Genomic DNA, 25788 nt, shown 5'->3' on the forward strand with positions numbered 1-25788 from the left:
CCTGTGGATCCCCAGCTCCTGGCAGCTCTCTGGCGGCAGATGGAGGTGGCGGAGAAGCGACTCTGCTTCAACTGGGAGGAGTCCACCTGGCAGTGGACAGCGTGGGAGGACTTCATGGGGGTCTTCCAGGACATAGCCGGGTCGATCCAGGAGGCTGTTGCCCGGCTCCCACTCCCCACTGACCCCCGGGCTGCCCTCCCTGCCGCTCCACCCAATGCCCCCTCTGCTGCACCGCCTGCTGCCCCACCTGGCTCACCGCCTGCCTCACTGCTTGCTGCCCCACCTGCTGCTCCACCTGCCATGCCGCCTGCACGTTCCCCAGGACCAGAGGCCACTGGGGCTGAAGACCAGCCAGTGGAGGCATCCCGGCCGTACTTGCCAGTCCTCCCAGCCCCCAGCCAGCCACACCAGGCACCGGGGACATGGGTGGGGGTCACGAGCTGTACCTACCGGGGGTCGCGCCCCTCTACCCCCACCCCAGACTGATGGGCCAATAGCTGAGCCGTCCGCTGGGCCCCCATGTCTATAATTGTCCCCATGTATATAGTTGTCCCCTTTTGTATATTGGTTGCAGTTTCTGTTGTGCACAAAACAAAGTTAGCAGTTTTTTTTTAAAAAAAAGGCTTTATTTTCCAAATAACTGGAGGCGTGTGCTTGTTGCGGGGGTGGCATGTGTGTGTTGGGGGTGGTGTGCGGGCTGTGTTGGGAGGGGTCCTCTGGGGAAGGCCAGGGAGGTGCTCAGGGGTCTCCCTGATCGAAGTGGGCCCACAGGGCCTCGCGGACCCATACCCCCTCATGGTGGGTCTGGTGGCTGGGTGCAGTGGCCGGCTGGGGTAAGCCCATGCCAGCGTTGACCGCCCACCCCTGGACGAAAGCCTCCCCCTTGCTCTCGACAATGTTGTGGAGCGTGCAGCACGCGCCCACAACCTGGGGGTTGTTCTGGAGGCTGACATCCAGTTGGGCAAGAAGACACCGCCAGCGGCCTTTCAGATGGCCGAAGGTCCTTTCCCCACCTGGTGGGTGTGGTTCAGGCGGGCGTTGAAGTGCTCCAGGCTGGCGTTGAGGTGGCCAGTGTATGGGCACAGGAGCCAGGGCTGCAGGGTGTAGGCCATGTCCGCCACAAGGTGGAGGGATCTCTCTCTGGGGGATGTAGGTCCCCGCCTCCAGTCAGTAGCACAGGCCCAAGTTCCTAAAAACACAGGCATCATGTGTGCAGCCAGGCCAGCCCACATACATGTCCTGGAGGCAGCCCAGACTGTCCACCATGGCCTGCAGGACCATTGAGTGGTAGCCCCTGTGGTTTATGTATCTTCCTCCACTGTGGTCTGGGGAGCGGATGGGGATGTGGGTCCCATCCAGGGCCCCAAAGCAGGTCGGGAACCCCATGGCGGCGAATCCAGTGATGGCTGCATCCAGGTCCCCGAGTTGGATGACCCTCTGGAGAAGCATGGCACTGAGCACATGGGCCACCTGTGGGGAGGGAACACAGGCGCCCATGAGGGTGTGCAGAGTGCCCCAGGGCCTTCCCCCCAGATTCCCTCCCGGGCACCTTGCTGGGTACCCCCGCCACCCAGCCCCTCACTCCCCAGCACCCCTCCCTCCCCAATCCCACAACAGCCCCCCCACCCCCCAATGGCTGCATGCCCGGGCCTCCTTACGTCCATGATGATGGCCCCGACCGTGGCCTTTCCCACTCCAAACTGGTGTCCCATGGAGCTATAGCTGTCTGGAGTGACCAGCTTCCAGACGGCTATTGTGACCCTCCTCTCGACGGGGAGGGCGCATCGCATCCGGGTGTCCTGGTGCCTCAGTGCAGGGGTGAGCCACTGGCAGAGCTCCAGGAAGGTCTGCTGGCGCATGTGGAAGTTCCACAGCCACATGTAGTCATCCCATTCCCGCGTGACCAGCTGCTCCCACCACTCAGAGCTGCTGGGGTAGCTCCAGAGGCGGGGGGAGCAGCCGGTATCTCAGCAAGTGAACCCTCTGAGGCTGTGTCTAGACTGCAGGCTTCTGTCAACAGAAGTTTTGTCGATAGAGTGTATCTCCGGACTCCAGACCTCTTGGAAGAGATCTGCCAGTTGAGAGCATTCTGTTGACATCCTTATATGCCTCATTCCACAAGGAAGAAGGGATGTCTCGACAAAGGGGGTTTTTCTGACATTTGGCCCGGTGTGGATGGGTCAAATGTTGGAAAAGCCTCGCCCAACAGAACTGTTGGCAGGAGATATGCAAATGTGCTGTGCAATTTGCATATCTTTTGCCAAAGGTTCGTGGCAATCTAGACATAGCTTTAGTGTGCATCAGATTAGTGGTGGGCTAAATTTATATCCGAGGCTGCTGCAAGCTTAAGTGTTGGTCTAGACTGGAAATAACAGAAAAGCCAAGATGCTGCTATGGTTGTCAGAATACGATTCTCTTCATCTTAAACTATTCATCCTGCGGCCCAGCACTGAGGGGGTCATTAATAAAGTCATTAAATCCTTTGTTTTCATACTTTATGCTAATACTGAGTCCATACATTGTAAGGAGTTGTGTGGTTAGATAATTTAAATAAAATATCTTGCTTGAAACTAAAATTATTTAATAGTTTGACACAAGCAGGTACAGGTTTTAGTCTTGTTTGTGTTAGCCAAGTGGTTATAAACCAGATCTCATATTCTGAGCAACAGCTCCGTATCTGGCCATTAAACTTCATTTGTGAAAACATAATTGATGTACTTGCTAAAGTCTGTAGTTTCATGAATGTAAGTGACAGCAAAATTTGGTTCATTAGCAGAGACGTTAAAAGGTTAAAAAGCTACATAGTTTTAACATTGATTCAGTTGTATCTGAGGTGTTCTTCAAAAGCCAGGAATAAACATCTAGTCATCCATTAGGAACTGGATCTGTTTTACATAACTAGTTTCTACATCACATCTGGAATTAATTGGCATCCCACTTGGTTGTGTTGGAAGGAGTACCACAGGCTGGGTAACCACAGAACTGAATGTGATGCCCTTATAGCTAGAGACTCACTCCAGCTCAGGGTGGAGGAATGAGTGAGGTAGTGGAGAACTGTGTTGATGCTGCTCAGGATACATTTTTCCTGTGGACTGAGTTAAAGGACTTTCTTCTCCCAGACTCATATTTTGACATATTTCATAATAATTCTTTGCTGTCCTAGTGCACTTGTCCTCCACAATCTCTGTGATGTACAGAGATAGCAACATTTCATTACGCTATTTCTCAAAGGGGGTAAGGCCCAGAATTTGGCGGGGGGGTGTGTGTGGAAAAAAGAAACTTGTGAAGATCATTCTGAAAATAAGTTCTCCTTCTTCTTTCTTAGCAGTCACTCAATAACGAGTAGGATGTCTTCATGTTATCCTCCTATTTGTAAGTCCATTGATGGCTGATCAGATCTAATCACAGAAGAGGCAGGTGTTGATAGCTGTTGGAGGGGCACAGGCAGTTTTTGATACTCTTTTCTTCTTCTCCACCTGTTCTTGTCTGCACTGTGGCAGGACCTCACAGATTTCCATTCTCCACTGAGCAAGGCAAGGTTCTCCCAGGTGTCAACACCAATGCTACAGTTTTTCATGTGTGCTGTCAGCGTGTCCTTATATCAGTTCCACTAGCCCCCAACACTTGTCTGTCCTTCCTCCAATTCAGAAACCAGAATCTGCTTTGGGAGGTGCTGATCAGACATCTGAACCATGTGAGCAGTCCAGCAAAGTTGCTGATGAACGATAATGGCTTCAATGCTGGTAATGTCTAACTCTTCCAGGATGCTAGTGTTCATGTTCTTCTCCTCCCAAAAGATATTTAGGATTCTTCTGAGGCAGTGTTGATGATATTGTTCAAGTGCCTTCAAATGATGCTTGTATGTTGTCCAGGTTTCACATGCATATAGTATCATTGCAACAACCACTGCACAGTATACATGGAGCTTTATCTTGGGATAGATGTCCCAGTTCTCAAAGACTCTTTGTCTCAGATGGGCAAAAGCAAAGCTTGCATGACTCAGACAATGCTCGATTTCTGCATCAATGTCAACTTTAGCAGGAAGATGACTTCCAAGGGATGGGAAGTTCTCTGCATTTTCCAGCAGTTCTCCATTGACATCAATAGGATGAGCATGAAACTGTCCCATCAGTGAAGGTTGGTGGAACACCTCGGTCTTTTTGATGCTCAGCGTAGGGTCAGGATTCTCATATGCTTCAGCAAAGGCACTTATGATGGTCTGAAGGGCTGTGGGAGAAAGAGCAACAACAATATTGTCATCCGCATAGTGGAGCTCCGTGACAGAGGAGATTGAAAAGCTTCTGATTCATTCTATAGACAATCTTCACACCATCTGGAAGCTTATCATCAATAAGATGAAGGGTCATGGGAATGAAGATGCAGAACAGTGATTGGACAATGATGCAGCCTTGCTCGATTACTGTTTTGACCTTAAAGGGGTCACTTTGGGATCCACTGTTGCTCAATACTGTGGCAGTCCTGTTGTCATGAAGCAGCCTTAAAATGCCAATTAATTTTTTTCAGGCAGCCAATCTTCAAGAGGATGGTCCACAGGGTGCTAGGACTGACTGAGTCGATGCTTTGGTCAGGTGAAGGAAACTTATATATAAGGTTTGGTTGTGTTCACAACATTTTTCTTGCAGTTGCTGGGCAGTGAAGATCAGGTCTGCTGTTCCTCAGAATGGTCGGAAGCGACATGGGCCCAATGAGTAGTGGTCAATGGCTCAATGTCTGGTTGGTAGTCAGTTTCAAGTGGAGTGCCCCAAGGATCAGTTCTAGGGCCAGTGCTGTTCAGCATCTTTATTAATGATCTGGAGGAGGGGATGGATTGCACCCTCAGCAAATTTGCAAATGACGCTAAGCTAGGGGTCAGGTAGATACATGGGAGGGTGGGATAGGGGCCAGAGTGGCCTAGACAAATTGGAGAGTTGGGCCAAAAGAAATTTGATGAGGTTCAACAAGGAACAATGCAGAGTCCTGAACTTGGGATGGAAGAATCCCAAGCACTGCTAAGGACTGGGGACTGACTGGTTAAGTAGCAGTGCAGCAGAAAAGGACTTGGGGGTTAAAGTGGATGGGAGGCTGGATATGAGTCAACAGTGGGCCCTTGTAGCTAAAAAGACTAAGGGCATGTTGGGGAGCATTATGAGAAGCACTTCCAGCAGACCTGGAGAAGTTATTATTTCCCTCTACTCGGCACTGGTGAGGCCGCATCTGGAGTATTGCGTCCAGTTCTGGACCCCCCAGTATAGAAAAGATGTGGACACACTGAAGTGGGTTCAGCAGAGGGCAATGAAAATTATTAAGGGGCTGGAGCACATGACCTATGATGAGCGGCTGAGAGATTTGGGCTTATTTAGTTTGCAGAAGAGAAGACTGAGGGGCAATTTGATGGCGGCCTTCAACTTCCTGAAGAGGGGCTCTAGGGAGGACGGAGAGAGACTGTTCTTAGTGGTGACAAATAGCAGAACAAGGAGCAAAGGTCTGAAGTTAGATAGGTAGAGGTGTAGGTTGGATATTAGGAAAAACTATTTCACCAGGAGGGTGGTGAAGCACTGGAGTGTGTTACTGAGACAGGTGGTAGAATCTACATCCCCAGAAGTTTTTAAGTCTCAGCTTGACATAGTCATGTATGGGATGATTTAGTCGGGGTTGATCCTGCTTTAGGCAGGGGGCTGGACTAGATGACCTCCTGAGGTCACTTCAGCTGTGTCTACACGTGCACGCTACTTCGAAGTAGCGGCACTAACTTCGAAATAGCGCCCGTCGCGGCTACACGCGTCGGGCGCTATTTCGAAGTTAACTTCGATGTTAGGCGGCGAGACGTCGAAGTCGCTAACCTCATGAGGGGATCGGAATAGCGCCCTACTTCGACGTTCAACGTCGAAGTAGGGACCGTGTAGACGATCCGCGTCCCGCAACGTCGAAATTGCTGGGTCCTCCATGGCAGCCATCAGCTGGGGGGTTGAGAGATGCTCTCTCTCCAGCCCCTGCGGGGATCTATGGTCACCGTGGGCAGCAGCCCTTAGCCCAGGGCTTCTGGCTGCTGCTGTGGCAGCTGGGGATCCATGCTGCAGGCACGGGGTCTGCAACCAGTTGTCGGCTCTGTGTATCTTGTGTTGTTTAGTGCAACTGTGTCTGGAAGGGGCCCTTTAAGGGAGCGGCTTGCTGTTAAGTCCGCCCTGTGACCCTGTCTGCAGCTGTTCCTGGCACCCTTATTTCGATGTGTGCTACTTTGGCGTGTAGACGTTCCCTCGCAGCGCCTATTTCAATGTGGTGCCGCGCAACATTGAAGTTGAACATCGACGTTGCCAGCCCTGGAGGACGTGTAGACGTTATTCATCGAAATAGCCTATTTCGATGTTGCTACGTCGAAATAAGCTATTTCGATGTTGGCTTCACGTGTAGACGTAGCCTTCCAGCCCTGGAATTCTATGATTCTGTGGTTCTATGGGATACTGGGAGAATTTCTTCTGAAAGTGGCAGCAGTTGGTGTGTAAGGATTCAAGTTTAGATTTTCTCTGCTGTTGCCAAGAGGGAGATGCCACGATAGTTTCCGCATTCCGACTTGTCACCCTTCTTGAACAGACTAACAATCAGTGTGTCTCTGAAATCTTGTGGCATCTGATCCCTATCCCAGATCTTGAGACTCAAGACGTGGAGCTGCTTGTGGAGCTCTGTCCCACCTTCTTTGAAGACTTCGGCAGGGACTCCATCTAGTACAGTAGCCTTGTTGCACTTCATTGCTTTGATGGCAGCTTGGATCTCACTCAGGGTAGGAAGTGTTGCAAGATCATCTCTGGGCAGTTGCTGAGGGATTTAGCCAAGAGATTCTAGGACCACGGTGGAGGGGCAGTTCAAGAGCTCAGTACAGTGCTCCCTCCAGTGAGAAGCGACGGCTCCATTGTCTTTCTGGAGTTGGGTATCATCTGTTCTCAGGCCTGAGCCCTACTAACAATCCCTATTATACACATTAGCTTCTGCCCTATGGCTTCATTGTCTTTCAGGAGCTCAATACAATCCTTTAATCTCAGAGAAATGATTCTATGGTTTCTTGGTCCATAAACAGCTTTGGTGGCATTGAAGAAACCTCTTGTATCTGTGATGTCTGTGAGATGCTGGAGTTCTTGTGCCTTCTCAGTCCACCACTGGTTTTTCAGAGTCCTTGTTTTACATTGCACTTCTGCCTTGACCTTGGCATGCACTTCTCTCCTCATTGTGCAATTTATGGCACTTTGCCAAGCCCTAAAGGTTTTCCTTTTTGCCTCAGTCAAGCATTCAATTTGCACATTGTTTTCATCAAACCAGTTTTGATACTTCCTAGTCTGTTTCTCCATAACCTCCAATAATGGTATTTTTCAAATGACACCAGTGTTCTTGTTCATCTTCAGGGCGTACTGTTGGCAGCTTCCTTTGGAGCACTATCAGGAATTCACTTTGGCTGGTAGGGTTCTTCAGGCCTTGTAGATTTTTCTTTTGTCAAATCTGTTCCTCTGACTTCTCCATTTGGTCTGAATCCTAATTGCCATTATGGATCAGAAAAGGTGGTGACCAGTTCAGCAGTCAGCACTAGTCATTGCATATGTGAGAAGGACATCAAACCGACCCCGAGCATGGACAACGAAATAATCTACGAGGTGCCAGTGCTTCAACTGAGGATGTTGCCATGAGGTCTTAAATTTGTTTTTCTGGTGGCACAGATGACTAGCTCATGTTCCACACATTTTGCAAGGAGGAACACTCCATTAGAGTTGCTGTTGCCGACTCCTTCTTTCCCAATGGTAGTCTGCCAGACAGCCATGTCTCTTCTGACCCTGGCATTGAAATCCCCCAAGAGAATAAGCTTGTCTTCTCTGGGTATGTCTTTCAGGACTGTGCCCAGTTAGGTGTAGAACTTCTCCTTCACATTATCTTCAGCATCTAGAGTTGGTGCATAAGCACTGATGACAGTTGCCTGTGGCTTTTTGGCAAGTTTCAAGTGGAGAGTCATAAGATGCTCATTGATGCAGACAGGGACTTCAGATAGAATTTTTGTCAGTTTGTTTTTGATGGCAAATCCTACTCCATGAATTTGTTTTTCTTCCTTTGGGGTTCTTTTCCAGAAAAATGTGTACCATCTGCCTTCTTCCCTTAGCTCTCCTTCTTCTGGTCTACGTGTTCTGCCAGAATAGCGATAGTGATGTTGAACTGTTGCAGCTTGTGGGCGATAATTACCATGCGTCTTTTGGGTTGCTTACTGTCTGGGTTTTCCATTAGAGTCTGAATATTCCATGTTGCAAAGTTTACTGTTGGATTTCAAATGGATTGAGGTGAACCCACTGGATGCAGTTTTCTAGTCAGGCACCTTTTCCACAATGGCAGTCTGACAGAGGTAATTATATTTTTATTTCAGGAAACTGAGGTGGACTTTGTGTGACTTTGGATAAGCCACTTACGAGTTACAATCAGCATTAAACTTCAAAATTCCTATCTCAGCCATGCTACTCTCAGGCTATACTGCCTTAACCCTGTTACTTAATGCATTTATTAGACTAAGGACAGAGCTTAGGGCACAATACAGGGGATCATAGTAAAGGGGATAATGTGCCATAGCAGATTTATACAATGATCTTTCTGTAGGGAATGTGGCAGAAGGAATGCAGTGCTGCTGAAGGCTGGGAGGAATGAGTCTCCCAGAGGTCATCTGCATGAGAATGCAAAAGGTGTGCATGTGTGATACCTTTTCAGGCAAAGCCTAATGGGTAGCAAGTAAGCCATAAGATTTGGTCTATTGTAAACATGTAGTTGTAAAATCACAATTTAAGCTGACACTTAATGCGGGAGTTGTGAGATCTCACCAATGCTCTGGGTTGTTGTGGGGGACAGGGCAGTCGCCTTAGCTGTGTAAGACATTGATTACACAGGGCTCCCTGGTTTAAAGCATTGTGAGAGAGGAGGGGAGGGGTACTGGTTGAGCCAGCTTGCTGAGTGCCTTGGTCCTGCCTATGCCTTAGCCATATAGCTATAAGCCTGGCTTGACTAGCCCTCCCCACCTGTTGAAAGATAGAGCTGGGTACTAGGGTGTTTGTGGAAGCCCCACACTAGAGATACCAAGAGCTGAAATCACAGAGTAGTAGCTGAGGCTACACAGAGCTGCAATCGCTGGGTTCTGCCTTATGGCAGTCCCAAGCAGTGGGGTTAAGACTGGCGGACAACAGCAGGACCAGCGGGTGGCCGGTAGGAGCGGTGGTGGCAGTAGACAATGGCGACCAGCGGGCGGCTGGTAGGAGCAGTGGCAGATGACAGCGAGTGGCGGGCGGCCGGTAGGAGCAGCTGTGGATGATGGTGACTGGCAGACGGCTGGTGACAGCAAGGGGAGGCTACAGACAAGTGCACAGCTAGTACTGCCCTGGTGATGTATCTGTGGGCTTTGAGTTTGGGACTGCACCGCAGAGGGTACACCCTGTAACTGTGTGTGGAAAAGGGCCAAGAGCCCCAGCAAGAGACTGGGTTCTACTGCATAAGGGGATGGTATCTGGGTAAAAGGGGTTTTGTCTCTTCTGTGCTGAGATATACTGCATCTGTCGCTGTAACCTTGGTGTACGTTACGGTCATTAAACAAGCCATTTCTATCTCACACTCTGTGCTTGCGAGGGTGGGGGAGAACCGCCTTACAGGCACCCAGCACGGGGGTGAACTTGTCCCAGGCCACTGGGTGGGGGCTCGAGCCGGTTGGTTGTATCCTTGATAGGAAAACCCCACAAGAGTTGAACCTGGCCCTTCTGGCAGGCATCTGGCGTTAACAGAAGGGTTACATTTCAACTCTGCCTTTGGTCCCAAATTTGACTTTGGCACAAAGTAAAATGAATTGTATATATAGTCTGTCTGTGCTCCTGTGAGTCCATTTGCTCAAGAACTTCCTAAACCATAAGAACTCGGGCAGCTCCTTGATGTTCAGCTTCCTCTTATCCTAATTTAAAGCAAGGTGAGGGTTTGGCTATGCCCAGAAAAGGAGAAAGTGACTGTTTTCCTTAACATGGAAAGGAGGGGGACATGGAGAACAGGAACACAACGCTGAGCGTGGTCATTAATACTGTCAAAGAAAATGCAGAGTTCTGTCGAGACTTTGTCAACAGAATGCTTTAAGTGTGTAGACGCTCCCTGAGTTATGCTGACAGAAGACTCCTTCTCTCTAGAGTAGTCCCAGCCGTATAACAGCAATCTGTTGGCAGAGGTTCTGTTGAAATTTCTCTGTCAACAGTAAGGCTGGGTCTACACGTACCCCTTCCTTTTGAAAGGGGCATGTTAATGAGTGAGTTCGAAAGATGCTAATGAGGCGCTGCAATGAGTATGCAGCCCCTCATTAGCGTAATGGCAGCCACGGCAATTTGAAAGTGTGGCTTTTCAAATCACGTGCTGCCCATGGAGACGGGACCTTCTGAAAGAATCCCCTCCCCTGGTTTTCGAAAACCCTTCTTCCGCTCACCAGATAGAAAGAAGGGCTTACAAAAATTGGGGAGGCCCTTTTGGAGGGTCCTGTCTCCACGGGCAATGTGCGATTTGAAAAGCCACACTTTCGAATTGCCATGGCCACCATTATGCTAATGAGGTGCTGCATATTCATTGCAGCGCCTCATTAGCATCTTTCGAACCCGCTCATTAACATGCCCCTTTCAAAAGGAAGGGGCACATGTAGACACAGGGTAAGGGTGCGTCTACACTAGCAAGTGCATTTGAAATTCAGATCAAAGACTGAGTTCTTTCAAACGAACCCACAGAACATCTACGCTCACATGGTGCTCTTTCAAAATTAACTTCGAACGAAGTCCTCCATTCTTTCAGAGTCGGTCCTCTGTTCCTGAGCTGGGGAAGAGCGCCCTCCTTCAAAAGAATATTTCGACAGAAAGCAAGTGTAGACTCTCCGCGGCCCACTCTTTGGAAAGCGAGAGTCCTCCATGGCCGTGATCAGCTGGCAGGTGGTGGCGCCACTCACAGCATAAGCGGAGTTCTATGCCTCTTGCATCTGGATGTGTTTAAGGACACAAGCTCCCAGAAACCCCCAGGCAGGAAGCTGAGAGGGTGCAGGAAGCAGGGAGCACGTGCTGCTGCCCAGCCAGCGATCAAGGGCAACGCTCCAGCCAGCCCAGAGCCCTCCTCGGCACCATGGCCAGAGCCCCTGGCCCCCTCGCCCACCCCAGGGGCCCCCCAAGGAAGCCGGGGAGTCACTCCCAGGAGGGGAGCCAGCCCCCAAAGCGCCAGGTCCCCTCCAGGACTGATGCTTAACTGCAGGACCTCCTTGCCCTCTGGGCAGATGAGGAGGTCCTGCTATGGAACACGGCATTTGAGGGCCTCACAAAGGGCCTCACTGGCCAGGGTCACCCCACCTGGACCCCAGACCAGCTGAGGTCCAAAGTGAAGGAGCTCCAGCTACTTCCAGGCCCGGGACACAGCTGGGCGGTCAGGGGCAGCAACCACCAGCTGCCACTACTTTAAACAACTGGACCACCTCCTTAGGCGCAAGGAGGAGGGACCCCAGGCTGTGCTGATGGGCACAGTGGACCCCCCAATGGAGCCGGAGCCGGAGCCGGAGCCGGAGCCGGAGCCGGAGCCGGAGCCGGAGAAGACGGGAACCGAGGGGGAGGACTGCCCCGGACTACCAGCCACCCGCAGGTGCTCATCCAGGATCCTGGCCGGCAGTGATTACAGGAGATCGAGCCAGGGGGCCCTCGTCATCGAAGGCCCATCCAGCCTGGCCCTCTTTTACAGCACCTCACCCGAGTTCCTGGAGTGACCCTCAGATATGTGCCGTGCACACCGGTGGCCACGGGGCTGGGGGAGCGGAGTGCACAGTCCTGCCGAGGGTGGCCACAGCCCACCCACAGAGCAGTCGGTCCCAAGACATGGGCAGGCCAGACAGCCCCGCTGTCCTGGCATCACAGGGCTGACGTGTCATACCCAGCACCCTACAGCCTGGACAGCACCATGGGCCCCCAGGCCGTGGAAGGACCGAGGGAGGTGGAGGAGAGCCAGCGTTCCCACAACCCAGAAAGGGAACCCCAGTGTGGTTCCTGCAGGGCCTCTGGGATGAGGTGGGGAGGATGGGGGGGTGGGTACAAGCGGTCCCTTTCCGGGACTAATGGCCCATTCCTCTCCACAGCTCTGACAGCTGGACCAGTCCTGTGACGGGCCTGGGGAGCCCCATCATTGAGGGTGATGGGGAGCCACCCAGGCCCTGAAGGGGACAGTGCGGGGCTGCCACTGGTCCCTCTGCCGGCAACACCAGGCTGGGGAGGAGGAGACAGGGGATGCGGCCTACACAGCTGCCCTGCGGGAGCTGATGGGTGTCATACAGAAGTGACTCGCTATGGAGTGGCAGGCACGGGACCGGGTGGTGGCCAATCTGGACTCCCTCACCCAGGCCGTGGTTGGCCACCTGGTCCCAGCTTCCGCTCCCTTCATGGGCCACTCTTGCACCCAGCCCCCCCAGCCCCCGGTTGCTCACACATCCCCTCCCCTTCCCCCTTGAGGCTTCTCCCCACCCCAGTCCCCCATCCCCCTGCTCCCCTGCCATGGCAGCCCCCAAGGAGCCTGATCTCGAGGCTCTGCTCCCACCCCACCTCCCTCCTGGTCAGCCTTGTGCGCCTGGTCCACATGCTCCTGGCCGGAGTTGGCCAGGTGGAGGCAGAGCCCCACCGCCCTTCCCTGTGCTGAGCCTGGCGCAGTTGCGGAGACTGCACGTGAGCCACGCCCCTACCTCCCCATGTCGCCAGCACCAGCCCAGCCCCAGCGGAGCCCCTGGACATGGGGAGGAAGGGGTGGGTGCAGGATCCTGGCTGTGGAGCCCCATTGAGAGGTAAGGCCGCAACCCTGAACCTGACCCCTCGGGGCCTCCAGGGTGCCCACCTGGGACCACTACACCTCTCGACAGGGTTCCCCCAGCCTCCTGGTCATACTCCCCCCACCTGCCTGTATATAGTCCCCCCCGGCCCCTGGGTTGCTCCCCCATGTATACAGTTCCCCAAAAATGGAGGCTCATGGGTTTGTTCTGTAGTATGTTGTTGTGCTTTACTCTGTGTCCTCTGTGTGTGCAGGGTGTGGGTGTATGTGCAGGGCATGGGTGGTACATGCATGCATGTGTGTGTGTGTGTGCACAGGATGGGGGGGGTCACCGTGGCCCCCGCTCAAAGGCATGGCACAGGGCCTCCCATATCCGGAGCCCGTCCTGCTGTGCCTGGTGGCACAGGGCAGCGGAAGGCTGTTCATACCTGTGCCCTGCCTTGGAAGCCCACCCCTGCATGTAGGGCTCATGTTTGGCCTCCACCAGGTTATGCAGGGTGCAGCAGGCCCCAACCACCACAGGCCCACCTCCAGCCTGATGTGCTGGTATCTAAAATGCCCCTTGAGGTGGCCAAACACCCATTCCACCATGTTCCGGGCCCAGTTCAGCAGCTCATTAAAAAGGTCCTGGCTTGGCGGGTATGGCCGCATCAGCCAGGCCTGCAGGGGGTAGGCTGCATCCACCATGATGTAGGGCAGCATCGTAGTGTCCCTGATGGGGAGCTCCCACCGGCAGATGAAGGTCCCCTCAGCCATGTGACGTCCCAGTTTCGAGTTCTGGAGGACACTTACACCATGGGCGTGGCTGGACCAGCCCACACAGATATCCTGAAACCAGCCATTGGTGTCGATGAGCAAGTGGTAGCCCTTGCAATTCACATAGGCCCCGTGGCTGTGCTCCGGGGCCTGGATGGCAATGTGGGTGCCATCCAGGGTCCCAAAGCAGTTTGGGAAGCCCAGCTCCTCAAAGCCCTGGATGGCGCTGTCCAGGTCCCCGACGCAGACCAGCTGCCTTAGGAGCACCTTGTTTATGCCTGAGACAACCTGAAGGGCATAGGGGGTGTGCTCGTGAACATGGGATGGGATGTGGCTTGCCTGCTCATCCCCGTCCCCATCCCCACCCTTGTCCCCAGTGTGCCTGCCTGTCCCCTCCCCGACCCTCGTGTGCCAGCCCATCCCCATCCCCACCCTTGTCCCTAGTGAGGGCTGACCGCCCCCATTTTCTGATGGTGCCACTTGCCAAGGTGCCCCCCTGCCCTCCACATGTGGTCTAGGGTGACCTGGGCAAGGCTTACCTCACCAAGGATGGCCCTGACAGTGGCCTTGCCCACCCCAAACTGGTGGCTGATGGATTGGTAACCTCGGGGTCACCAGCTTCCACAGGGCGATGGCCACCCTTTCCTGCAGGGGGAGTGCCAGCCTCAGGCGGGTGTCCCGGTGCTGGAGGGCTGGACCAAGCCAGTAGCACAGCTCTAGGAATGTCCCCTTGGTCATCCTGAAGGTCTGTAGCTGCCAGTCATTGCCCCAGTCCTCCAGCACCAGCTGGTCCCACCAGTCGCTTCTTGTGGGGAAACTCCACAGGCGGCAGATGACCCAGGGGACCAGCTGGGGACGTTGTGCCCTGAGGATGGCTTCTAGGACATTGGCTGTTGGGGTGGCCACCTGGAGGTGCTGGAGCACAGCAGCCAGGACTGCAGCCAGTGCACTGGCCACAGCCGCAATGGAGGGGGATGCTGCTCGGGGTCCATGGGGGCCAGGGATGCCTCCCCTGCTCACTCTCCCGACATGCCTGGCAACATGTTTCTGGCCCTTGGCATGTGCAGACTGAGGCATGTGGGGGGGCCCTTTAAAGGGACGGTGGACAGTGCCCTAGAAGGGCTCATCCACCATGCAACACTGCCCATGCTGCTTCCTGCCCCTGTTCTTTCCAAAGAGCGCCCCGGGGTGTGTGGATGCTCTCTTTCGAAAGTGTGCCTGAGGCCGTTTGAAATAACAGATGGAACCTTCGGTCCCCGCTGGTGTGTGTGGATGCTCCGTTTTGAATGTCCATCTTTCTTGTTTGAAAGACGTTCTGTCGAAACAGAGCTGTAGTGTAGACTCACCCTAAGGCCATGTCTACACTTACAAAAAAACTTCAAAATGGCAATGCTAATGGCCAAATTGAAGAACACTAATGAGGCACTGAAATGAATAGCATGCCGCCAGCCACAGCACTTTGAAAGTGCCACAGTTCACTTGCCTGCAGCTCGTCTACACAGGGTTCCATTTAGAAAGGATCCTGCCAACATCAAAATTCCCTTATTCCTATCAGCTGATTTCGAAGTTTTTTGTAAGTGTAGGTGTAGCCTAAGGCTGTGGCCACACTTGGCCAAAATTTTGAAATGGCCATGCTAATGGCTAAATCAGAAGATACTAATGAGACGCTGAAACGAATATTCAGAACCTCATTAGCATGCTGCCAGCCGTGGTACTTCAAAAGTGCTGCATTTCGATTACATGTGGCTCAGCTACACCGGAGTTCTTTTCAAAAGGACCCCCCACACATTTCGAAATCCCTTTATGCCTATTAGATTTTGAGTTTGCAGGGCATTAGTATCCTTCGCTTTGGCCATTAGCATGGCCATTTCAAAGTTTTTCATAACTGTAAACTTAGCTTCACTTCTGTCGACAGATGCTTCTAGTGTAGACGTAGCCAAAATAGGCAGGCTCCAGAGTTAAAGAGCCTGGTTCCCACCTATATCACCAGCTCCCCGAAGCAGCACCTCCAAATCCACATTAGAGATTTTCTATGTGGACTTCAGGGGGATTAAGACTAAGACCTAGCTAAGAGTCTGGGTTAACTGCCTATTTGTGCCCCAAAGGATCATCAGTAGAGAGGCAATACTGACATTTAATATGTTTTATTTTGGAGTTGACATTGTCAGCTGAATATGGAGAATTCATGTTTCTGAATATTTATGCTACCTGCAGACTCAGACAGATAGTGATGCATCAATTGAATGCAGTTTGTATTAACACATTTTCTTCATATCTACATGTACAAGAAACAAAATTTCAAAATTAGGCTTAGACAGAATCTGTTGGTTGTCATCTTGCAGTGAACAATTTCAGATTCAGGACTCTGGACTGAGCATCTATACAACTCAGGTCAGAAATATTCCCCAAAATAAATGTCAAGCCAGCCTGCATGAGCAGTGACATAGGGTCATTGCTGGCCAGCTGTTCTGCAGCTGGTGTGAATCCAGCATGGTTCATGATGCCACACAATTCTCAACTGACTGATGTTCACATCACTATACTCCTAGACATGGCGACTAGCAGCACCTTCCACCACCAATAAAATTACGCACAGATTTTTTTTATTTTTTGTTTTCAAATTGGTCCACTTCTGTCCAAAAGAATTTCTTATCCCAAAGCATGGACTGACTACAGTTCCTGTGAATGCATTGCTGTAAGGAAAGAGTGGTGACAGGTTTGATTTTGCTATGTTTATTTCTGTTGGGTTGTGCTTTTGGAAAACAACTAAATGAAAAATATTTCCTTCATGATTTGCAACCATTTATGTCAAACACTGACAAGGTGTGGATGGACTTGTGCCACTTCAAGTGTAGCCAACAAGCCGTGGGGTGCTGGGGAAGGTTTTGCGCATGTCCATGCACTTCTTGTCAATGAAGAGGGAATTGGCCTTCACAGAAAGGTCATGCTCCAGTCGTGCTTTGTTAAGGACCAACAGCTGAAGAGTATCCTGGGCCTCTCGCAGGCGCAGCTTCAGGGTCTGTAGTGTGTCATCAATAGTAAATACTTCATTGACGAGTCTGAAAAAGGAAGAGGAGGCAAGTTACCAAATGCTTAACGAACATTCCCTGTGGTCTGTACTTCAGAGTGGTGGGTGGCCGTGCTTTAGCTGCAGGACTTTTAGGGGATTGAAGTCTTAAGAAGCAGCTTTGTGTTGGACTGAGCAAGTGTGAAAACACTTCTACTTCTTAGCACCTGGTAGAAGGAGAGCCACTATACCAACAGCTTGAGGAAGTGGGTTTTACCCACAAAAGCTCATTACCTAATAAATAAAAATGTTAGTCTTTAAGGTGCTACAGGACTGCTTGTTTTTTGTGATGCTGCAGATCAACACAACTGCCCCTCTGAGACAATATGCCTTGACACAGTTTCTGAGAATAACTTTTTCCCTCCCACACTACCCACTGTTGATGCAGCTTTTCCAGGGATGTCATTGTTCTGAGGTATTTCAGCTGGATGTTATTGAAAAAGTTCAGTTTTAGAGAGAGTTCATCAGTCAATTATGTCAATTGCTCAAAGCACATTTCTGTTTTCTTGCTCAGTAAAATAATAAACATCATTTTTCCAGGGTCCACCTAATTTATGACATAACAGTATTCACAGTGGCTGCAGTAAATGCACAGCAAAGCTAACCTCCCTCTATTAATTAGTAGTCTATCTAATTCCTTCAGCTGTACTATTGGCAGCATTCTGAGTTAGAGGCACAGTGCCAATATGAGCATTTCTTTCCAAATAAACAGCAAACTCAGATAACATTTACAGCTTTAAGTGGTATTTCAATGGGTATTTTCTTGCCCTAGCTATTGCAGTTGAGCTTGCAGGTTGAATTATCCTTGTGCTTAAGCATATGAGAGAAATAACTAATACAAATTATTCCTGGAGCATAAATCCTTCAAGCAGGGAAACAAACAGTAAATGGTTTCAAATTAGCAAGATGGGAGCTCCAGTAAAACCCTAACTCGGAGTTTTGCCTGCCTGAATAAGGACTTCACTTGGATTCGGGTATTTGTGTGAACAAGGGCTGGGGAGTGACTTGCAACCCTGCAATTATTTCTCAAACTAACAACCTGTATCTGAGCCTTTCATGGAGGGTTGGGAATATTTCCTGCATGTGTTCATACTGCTACTGACTTGGATTGAGGCCAGAGGCTGAAGTGATGAAATACTGTAAGAGTTGCTTCTTTAGCAAAGGGTGGGGGAGGTGGGGAGAACACTGGGAATTTCTTGCAGACCCACATGAGGTGGATAGCTCAGATATACTTTGGGGAAACATTTAAATATTTGGGTATTTATCTGAATGTATCAAACACCTTGAATTTGGGCTGGGGTGAGTTTCCCATTACCGTCTCCCTAATTGGAATCCCTTCTATTTAAACTGGCTATGGACAAGAGAACAGACTCAAGAGTCATACAGTGCTTCCTGATTTCTCTCTCTTCAGAAAGCCCATGACAGTTGCCCATCTCCTTTCCTACTTCTGCACCAAACACAAAGCATAACTTTCTAATACATGACCAAAAGACTAGCGATAGGTTTGGGTTCCCAGGTGCCTCAACATTTATATATTTTCCTTTTTTTCCTTCCACAGTCTTCACATGTGATACTACATGCCGCCATTGGGAAATGTGCTTCCAATGACCAGGAAAGAAATGTTGGCTTTCAGAGGAGGCCTGACCCATTAGAATAAAAAAGGAGGTGGGCAGAAGCATGTGAAAAGGGAGACATCTGAGAACATAAATGGATGACAAAGCCAGAGACTGCCTAAAGTACATGAGTCAGCATCCTGCCTACAGAGTCTGTCAGCCAGGGACAACCTTTTAACATCTCCACCATGAAAGCAGATGGCTCTCCCTGCTCATCAACAGACAAGAGCTGGTGCAAATGGAAAACACATTTCTGAAAGCATGCTGAATCCAGATCTGGCAATAGCTCTCTGGAGCTAGGTGACCTGGCAACCCACACAGCTGTAGACACTCGAAGAAGAGAAAAGTCATACAAAAGCTACAAAATGGAAACATGGCTGGAGCAATGGGTGTTTCAGACAAGTTAACTCAAAGATGCCTTGGAATTCTTCTGACACTTTGTTGCCCACACTTCTAAGAACAGGCCAATGCAGGCTGGTTCCATCAACTGTTTTTAAAAGAGTCTGCAACTGACAAAGTACACACAGATTAGAATGACACCATCTGAAGGGCAGTGGATCTAACACTGAAAGTGACATTTACAGACTGATCTCATGGTTGCCATGCCCTAGAAAGGTCTTTGCTCATGTTCTGCTTAACAGGGTGCAGTCATCCCTTAACAAACATGAATGGACACTGTCTGATTCTCCAGCTTCTGGCTGAGCTGCACTGAGAATTCAACCCCTCTTCCTGCTGCTCCACGCGGCATATGCCAAAATCAAAGCAGCTTTTAAGTCAATTGATAGCTCAGCATGTTGGCTTGCCATGAAAGGAGCCAGCTTTCTAAATCTGCTGTGCTTCACACAAGTACAATGTGAGTGCATATTTGCTGTCAACTTTTGTCACATTTCTACATGACCTCAGGTGCACTACAGGGAAGCATCTTCATCCCAGTACCAATCTGTACAGCTAGCAGCTGGATATTAGAACTTGCACCTACAGCTGTTGGAATCCAGGTTGGTCAAGAAGTGTTCCTTGATAATTTCTGCTCCACCCTCCAAGGTCCCACAGTACTGTCTCCACTATGAGGCTAATGCTTCATGGCAGAAGACCAAGGTCCTGAACCTCAGACCATGGCCATCAGATCCCACAATGATGGGGATCATGGAGTGCGCAGGCAGGCTCATCAGCCTAGACTACAGATAGAGTTCAGTCACAGAAAACTAGATGTTTTTGGAATAGCTCTTGCTGCATGGAGGCCATTTCTCATGTGAAGTGGCGCATCAGTGCAACAGCATCCTCTCTGAACAAGTGTGGCACAGCCACGGGGCTCACATAACCCATCAGAGATGTCAGTCTGTTCTCAGAGCTTAGGAATCTGAAAACCCCTTTGTGTCTCCCAAGTCCATCAGTGGCATGGAAGGGAGCTCCACTCCGCTGGGTTCCAGTTTAGGGCAGGGTCACGGTCCCTTGACTCTAACAGTTTCTTTCTTACTGCCCCTGGGTCTCTGCAGGCTCTCCTGCCTATCGGTCAGTTTGTCCCCCTCCTGGGCTGGTGTCTTTGGGCAGCTCTTCAGTGCTTACCAGCCAGAGCTCACTGCTCTGGTAGCTACCTGCCACTTGCTTTCCAGATCTTTTATCCGGCCTGCAGGAGTGAGCTACCAATCAGCAGTGGTTGATTGTGCCTGTAACGACCTTTTGGTTGCTGGCCTAGCATGGGGTACATTTTCCCTAGGACAATTGTTATGGTCACAAAGTGCCTTTCTGCTTAGCCAGAATTACTATTTATCAAACTTGTGGGCGCAGCCTGTGTTGTTATTTTGATCCTTGTACAGTCAGACTGGAAGTGGCTAGAGGCATTCAGTATGCCCTCTCAGCGCCAAATCTTGACCATAAAACCCTTTGCCCATGTGTGAAATACCATAATCTCACAGAGATTGGATTTCTTTCAATCACTTGTTAGATCAAAAAGTATCAGTGTCCATGTCACCAGGATGGACCAAAACACCCCAGCACAGGCTACGTCTACACGTGCACGCTACATCGAAATAGCTTATTTCAATGAATAACGTCTACACGTCCTCCAGGGCTGGCAACGTCGAAGTTCAACTTCGACGCTGGGCAGCACCACATCGAAATAGGCGCTGCGAGGGAACGTCTACATGCCAAAGTAGCACACATCGAAATAAGGGTGCCAGGCACAGCTGCAGACAGGATCACAGGGCGGACTCAACAGCAAGCCGCTCCCTTAAAGGGCCCCTCCCAGACACAGTTGCACTAAACAACACAAAATCCACAGAGCCGACAACTGGTTGCAGACCCTTTGCATGCAGCATGGATCCCCAGCTGCAGCAGCAGCAGCCAGAAGCCCTGAGCTAAGGGCTGCTGCACACGGTGACCATAGAGCCCCGCAGGGGCTGGAGAGAGAGCATCTCTCAACCCCTCAACTGATGGCTGCCATGGCGGACCCCGCTATTTCGATGTTGCGGGACGCGGATCGGCTACACGTGCCCTACTTAGATGTTCAACTTCGAAGTAGGGCGCTATTCCCATCCTCTCATGGGGTTAGCGACTTCGACGTCTCGTAGCCTAATGTCGATTTCAACTTCGAAATAGCGCCCAACACGTGTAGCCGTGACGGGCGCTATTTCGAAGTTGGCGCCGCTACTTCGAAGCAGAGTGCACGTGTAGACGCGGCCACACTCTGCTGTCAAACTTTCCATTGATGCCTGAAGGGATGAACACCCTGACCCTGTCTAGTGCAACTGTCCTCAAGAGACTTGTGTATGTGATCATAAGTGACTCGAGGTAGTGCGTGGGAGGTGCAGCCCCCAGCCGTACTCCTTCCAAAATTGTAATTGCTACATAGTGTTCACCCTCATGCTTCCTCCATATTCCTCTGGGTGGCCCTTCCTGCCCCTCTCCTCCCCGTACAGGCACCAGTCACCTATGCATGTGATGATGACAGTCTTTGTCTGAGGCTGCACTGTCTACACTATGGGGTAAATTAATTTAATAAATTAGATTTTTTAACCTCGTTCTTATCAATTCAAATTTAAGTGTCCACAAACCGTCTGGAAATTTGCCCCACTCCTTCTCTGTGTCAAGATTACACATCCCCTTTGCCTTATCCAAGTTTGACTGCATGAGCAATGCATTGTGGGTACCTATCCCACAGTGTCTTAGGCCCAGTTGCTTGTGGACGTTTCATGTCAGAATCCCAGAATACAAAGCACTGTCCCAGAATTCAGAGCACCCAGTAACTGTGCGAAAATGAACCGGAGCCTGTGCTATTTCCTGAGGTGTTTTGTCTGGCACAGTACTGGTGCAAGCATGGATCCCCAAATGTGTCAAGTCACTCCACACACCATTGTGGCAACTTTTCAGACTGTCGCGCAATTTTGCTTTCTATTAAAAAGCACATTGATAGTTCAGGATGATGATGATGATGGTTTTGAAGAGGTAATCTTTCAACTGCGGTCCGAGAACTCTCATATGCTGGCTGCCCTGAATCCAGTGATGACAGTGCAGTGGTGGTTTTGGACTCACGAGACCAGCACACACTTGTGGGACCACATTGTTTTGGAGTCCTGGGACAATCAGAATGGGTGCAGAACTTTTGCAAGCGCAAGACTACTTTTATGGAACTGTGTGATGTGCTGGCCCCCGCTCTGAAATGCAGCAAAACAAGAATGAGGACAATTTTAACGCTTCAGAAGCAGTGGGCAGATTTATAGTGGGGTCCGTGGTGATACAGCCATTTGGCTGTGGTCTGCTGCCATTGAGCTGTACTTTACTGCCACTGAGCTGTGTCCCTTGTCATCTTACTGGTTTCTGCCTCAGACCTCTCCATGTGCTGCAGGATGAGATCCTGCTTGCACCTTTTTCACTTTGTCACGCTATCTCCCATGCTGGGGATGGCAGCTGGAAAGTGTAGCTCAAAACTGAGATACAATTCACATAAAGCACTTCCCCATGGAATTAATGGATCTCTGTCTCTCCTATCAGGGAAAGTTTCATTTTGCAAGGTTACTTAAGGCGTATTAACGGTGGGATTCGAAGCATGCATTCCACGATCCATCATTTACCGTCATTTATCCAGAACATTTGGTTGTGGACATGGTAAGCTGTTGTCCATTTTTCAGGGGAAGAGGGAGGGCTGCGAAGCAAGGGAAGCTGTCTGTGCTGCACATGTTGGTTTGTGGTAGCAGGGTCCGCAGAGCCCAGCAGCTGCATGGTGAGGGGGAAGGGTTTGATTCTAGCCACATGGATGTCTGGGTGGGGAGGGAGCCCTGTAAAATAAAAAGAAATGCCCAGGGGAAAGGGACATGGGAGGGGAGAAGGCCTGGAGAGCCTGCAACCCATGCTATGGGGTGGTGTTAAGAAATGGAGCGCCTGTCAGCCATGTAGTGCAGCAATGTGTTCCCGGGAAATGTAAAAGGGGAGAAAGCATGGGAAAAAAATAAGATCCAAATTCCCATGCTTCTTTAGGTTGCCAAAGAAGACAATCACCCTCCTAAAACTAACAGATATTGACAAAGAACACCTGCTTATCCTGTGTGACCAGAAGCTTAGAAAATTAACCAAAATGCTGCGTTGTGCCATGACACCAGACTGCTATCTGCTTGCCTGGCATGGCAAAATGTGCTACCATGGAAGCTGCAGTAAGTGAGGCCTGCTCAAATATACAAGAGTGCCTGGATGAGGTCTTTGAGGGGATCTCCAAAAAGGAGAAGCGCTCCATCCCCAGAAATATTAACATACTGTTCTGAGGGGCACAGATCCATAGAAAACCTGTACCCATACCCACATCTGCCAGAAACCTGCTTCTAGCATTTGGAAAAAAATAGTCACAGAACAGCTTTGTCCCAGGGGCTTGGGGACCAGTGTAGAAGGGACCAGCATAGAGGGGACCTGTTTGAGCTCGATGGTGAAGAGATCTGGGCTGTTGGGAAGAACAGCCCTCTTTCTCCTCTCCATTGGCCTCTTCCTCCTGGGCCCACAGCTACTCTTGGATCACCCCAGACTCCAGACCAGCCCTCCACAAGTGTCGTAATTAATACTGGCCTCCGTGGTGGGGGTCACCTCCAATAAGCTCTTGCAACTGTTCATAACAGTGGTAGGTCTGTGGATATGACCCTGACCACTAGTTGGCTTTCAGGACTCTGTGACAGGCCTGCCAGAGTTCTTTCACCTTCACCTTGCATTGTGTAGAGTCCTGGGAGTAACCTCTGGCAGTCATCCTGTGCGACAAGTGACCATAGATTACCACATTTCACTTGGCCACCCAAAGTCTCCTCGCCACTGAGTTGCCTCCCAAAACTGCAAAAAGATCCACAATCTCCTGATGAGTCCATCCTGAAGTCCTCTTCAGAGCCTGAGAACTACTAGGCAGATCACTACCCTGAGGGCTCATGATTGTAGGAAATGACTACCAATGCAATCGCTGCTCATGCAGTGTGATGCTGCCGATGCAGTAAAAGAATTGTTCCACTGTGGGTGCCCTTTATATTTGTACACCCGGGTGCTGATGAATTCCAATTTAATCTAAAATTCTCAACCTTCCTGTGACCTTCTTTCTGTGCACCTGGATGCAGAGCAGTGGAGAAGGAAGCAGCCGTACATGGCGGGTAACTGCGTAGCTTTGTGGAATACATACAGGACACTTCTGGAGGCTAATAAATTTGATTTAAAGACATGGTGCTTCCACACTGGCCTTTATTCAAAATTTGAAATTCAAACTTGGTGCTACACCCATCTGGTTCCGACGATATCATGATCTTGATATTACATTGATATTAGTGCTCCCTAAATTGAGCTAATGATATTTAGAATGTAGCTAGTGATGTTTTAATATCGAGATAACTGCCTTAAAATTGAATTTATCTCATAGTGTAGATGCAGCCTGAAAGATTTATTAAGCTAAAAACAAAGTAGTATGTGGGCTAGCTGATCTCTTTGCGGTGCTTCCACCATCCAGGAACTGAATTACTAGAGGACCAGAACTCACGTTAGCTTCAGAAATAGCTCTGGGAAAAATCTAAAAAGCAGGTTGCAAGTTGAACATATGAATAGTAAACCCAGTGAACCGCCCCCAGCAAAGCTGTTGAACATTTTATAATCTTCAGAATTACATGGAATTTGTGTTGAGTTTGAGTCTTTTTCTGTTCAGCTCAGCTCATTTCATCAGAACCCACCAGCACTGCCATGGTTTTAATGCATCTTTTGTGATCTTGTAACCATGCATGAAATTCAATAAATACAACTTCACTATGCGTACAGTGAAATCATGATAGAAGCTAAAAAGCTTCTTCAGGTAAGTTTTTGGATGTGTCTGAGGCCGTATTGCTAACTATGTCAGCATAGGGTCACAGCCCACCTAGGTGAACACAATTGTATAATTATGGAAGTGTTTCTATTTGTGCATCTTATACTGTGGAAGTGGAGTAAGCTATAAAGTTACGTCACCTTCATACCATAATTGCATCCAGTAGGCACAGTTGGTGTCAGCATTTTGTTGTTGTTTTTAGTTAAAAATCCACATGCTTAACTAAAATAATTGTACTGGTATTAAACCTGTGTATAGACCAGGCCTAAATTGCTGTAGGTGGGTCTGCCAGTTCAAACAGTGTGTGGGTTTTAATCTATGACCAAGATGAAGGAGCTTTGAAATGATCTGGCTTTGCCTCACTTCTGAATTTTGCCCTCTGAGTTTGCACATTTGTCACAGTTTGGCCTAATTCAGCAAAGCAGTTAAGCACATGATACACACATAATGGCTACGTCTACACGTGAAGCCAACATCGAAATAGCTTATTTCGATGTAGCAACATCGAAATAGGCTATTTCGATGAATAACGTCTACACGTCCTCCAGGGCTGGCAACGTCGATGTTCAACTTCGACGTTGCGCGGCACCACATCGAAATAGGCGCTGCGAGGGAACGTCTACACACCAAAGTAGCACACATCGAAATAAGGGTGCCAGGCACAGCTGCAGACAGGGTCACAGGGCGGACTCAACAGCAAGCCGCTCCCTTAAAGGGCCCCTCCCAGACACAGTTGCACTAAACAACACAAGATACACAGAGCCGACAACTGGTTGCAGACCCTGTGCCTGCAGCATGGATCCCCAGCTGCCGCAGCAGCAGCCAGAAGCCCTGGGCTAAGGGCTGCTGCCCACGGTGACCATAGAGCCCCGCAGGGGCTGGGGAGAGAGCATCTCTCAACCCCCCAGCTGATGGCCGCCATGGAGGACCCGGCAATTTCAACGTTGCGGGACGCGGATCATCTACACGTTCCCTACTTCGACGTTGAACGTCGAAGTAGGGCGCTATGCCGATCCCCTCATGAGGTTAGCGACTTCGACGTCTTGCCGCCTAACGTCGAAGTTAACTTCGAAATAGCGCCCGATGCGTGTAGCCGCGACGGGCGCTATTTCGAAGTTAGTGCCGCTACTTCGAAGTAGCGTGCACGTGTAGACACAGCTAATGATACACATCTCATAGAGCTGGAAGGGACCTCAGGAGGTTACCAAGTCCAGTCCCCTGCCCTCTTG

At 50.1% G+C, this 25788-nt stretch overlaps 1 protein-coding gene across 1 annotated transcript in view; it reads right to left on the reverse strand.

Annotated features, from left to right (window-relative positions):
* Positions 1-15795: 15795 nt before the first annotated feature.
* The window catches only part of TEKT5 (tektin 5), a 93021-nt gene continuing 83028 nt past the window's right edge, over positions 15796-25788 (reverse strand). Inside the window, exon 7 of the mRNA XM_075011039.1 lies at positions 15796-16631. Coding sequence (XP_074867140.1) covers positions 16418-16631 — 214 coding nt within the window. The 3' untranslated portion in view covers positions 15796-16417. The remainder of the gene's footprint in view (positions 16632-25788) is intronic.

The sequence above is a fragment of the Carettochelys insculpta genome, chromosome 16, assembly GCF_033958435.1.
Source record: "Carettochelys insculpta isolate YL-2023 chromosome 16, ASM3395843v1, whole genome shotgun sequence".
Taxonomy (NCBI): Eukaryota; Metazoa; Chordata; order Testudines; family Carettochelyidae; genus Carettochelys; species Carettochelys insculpta.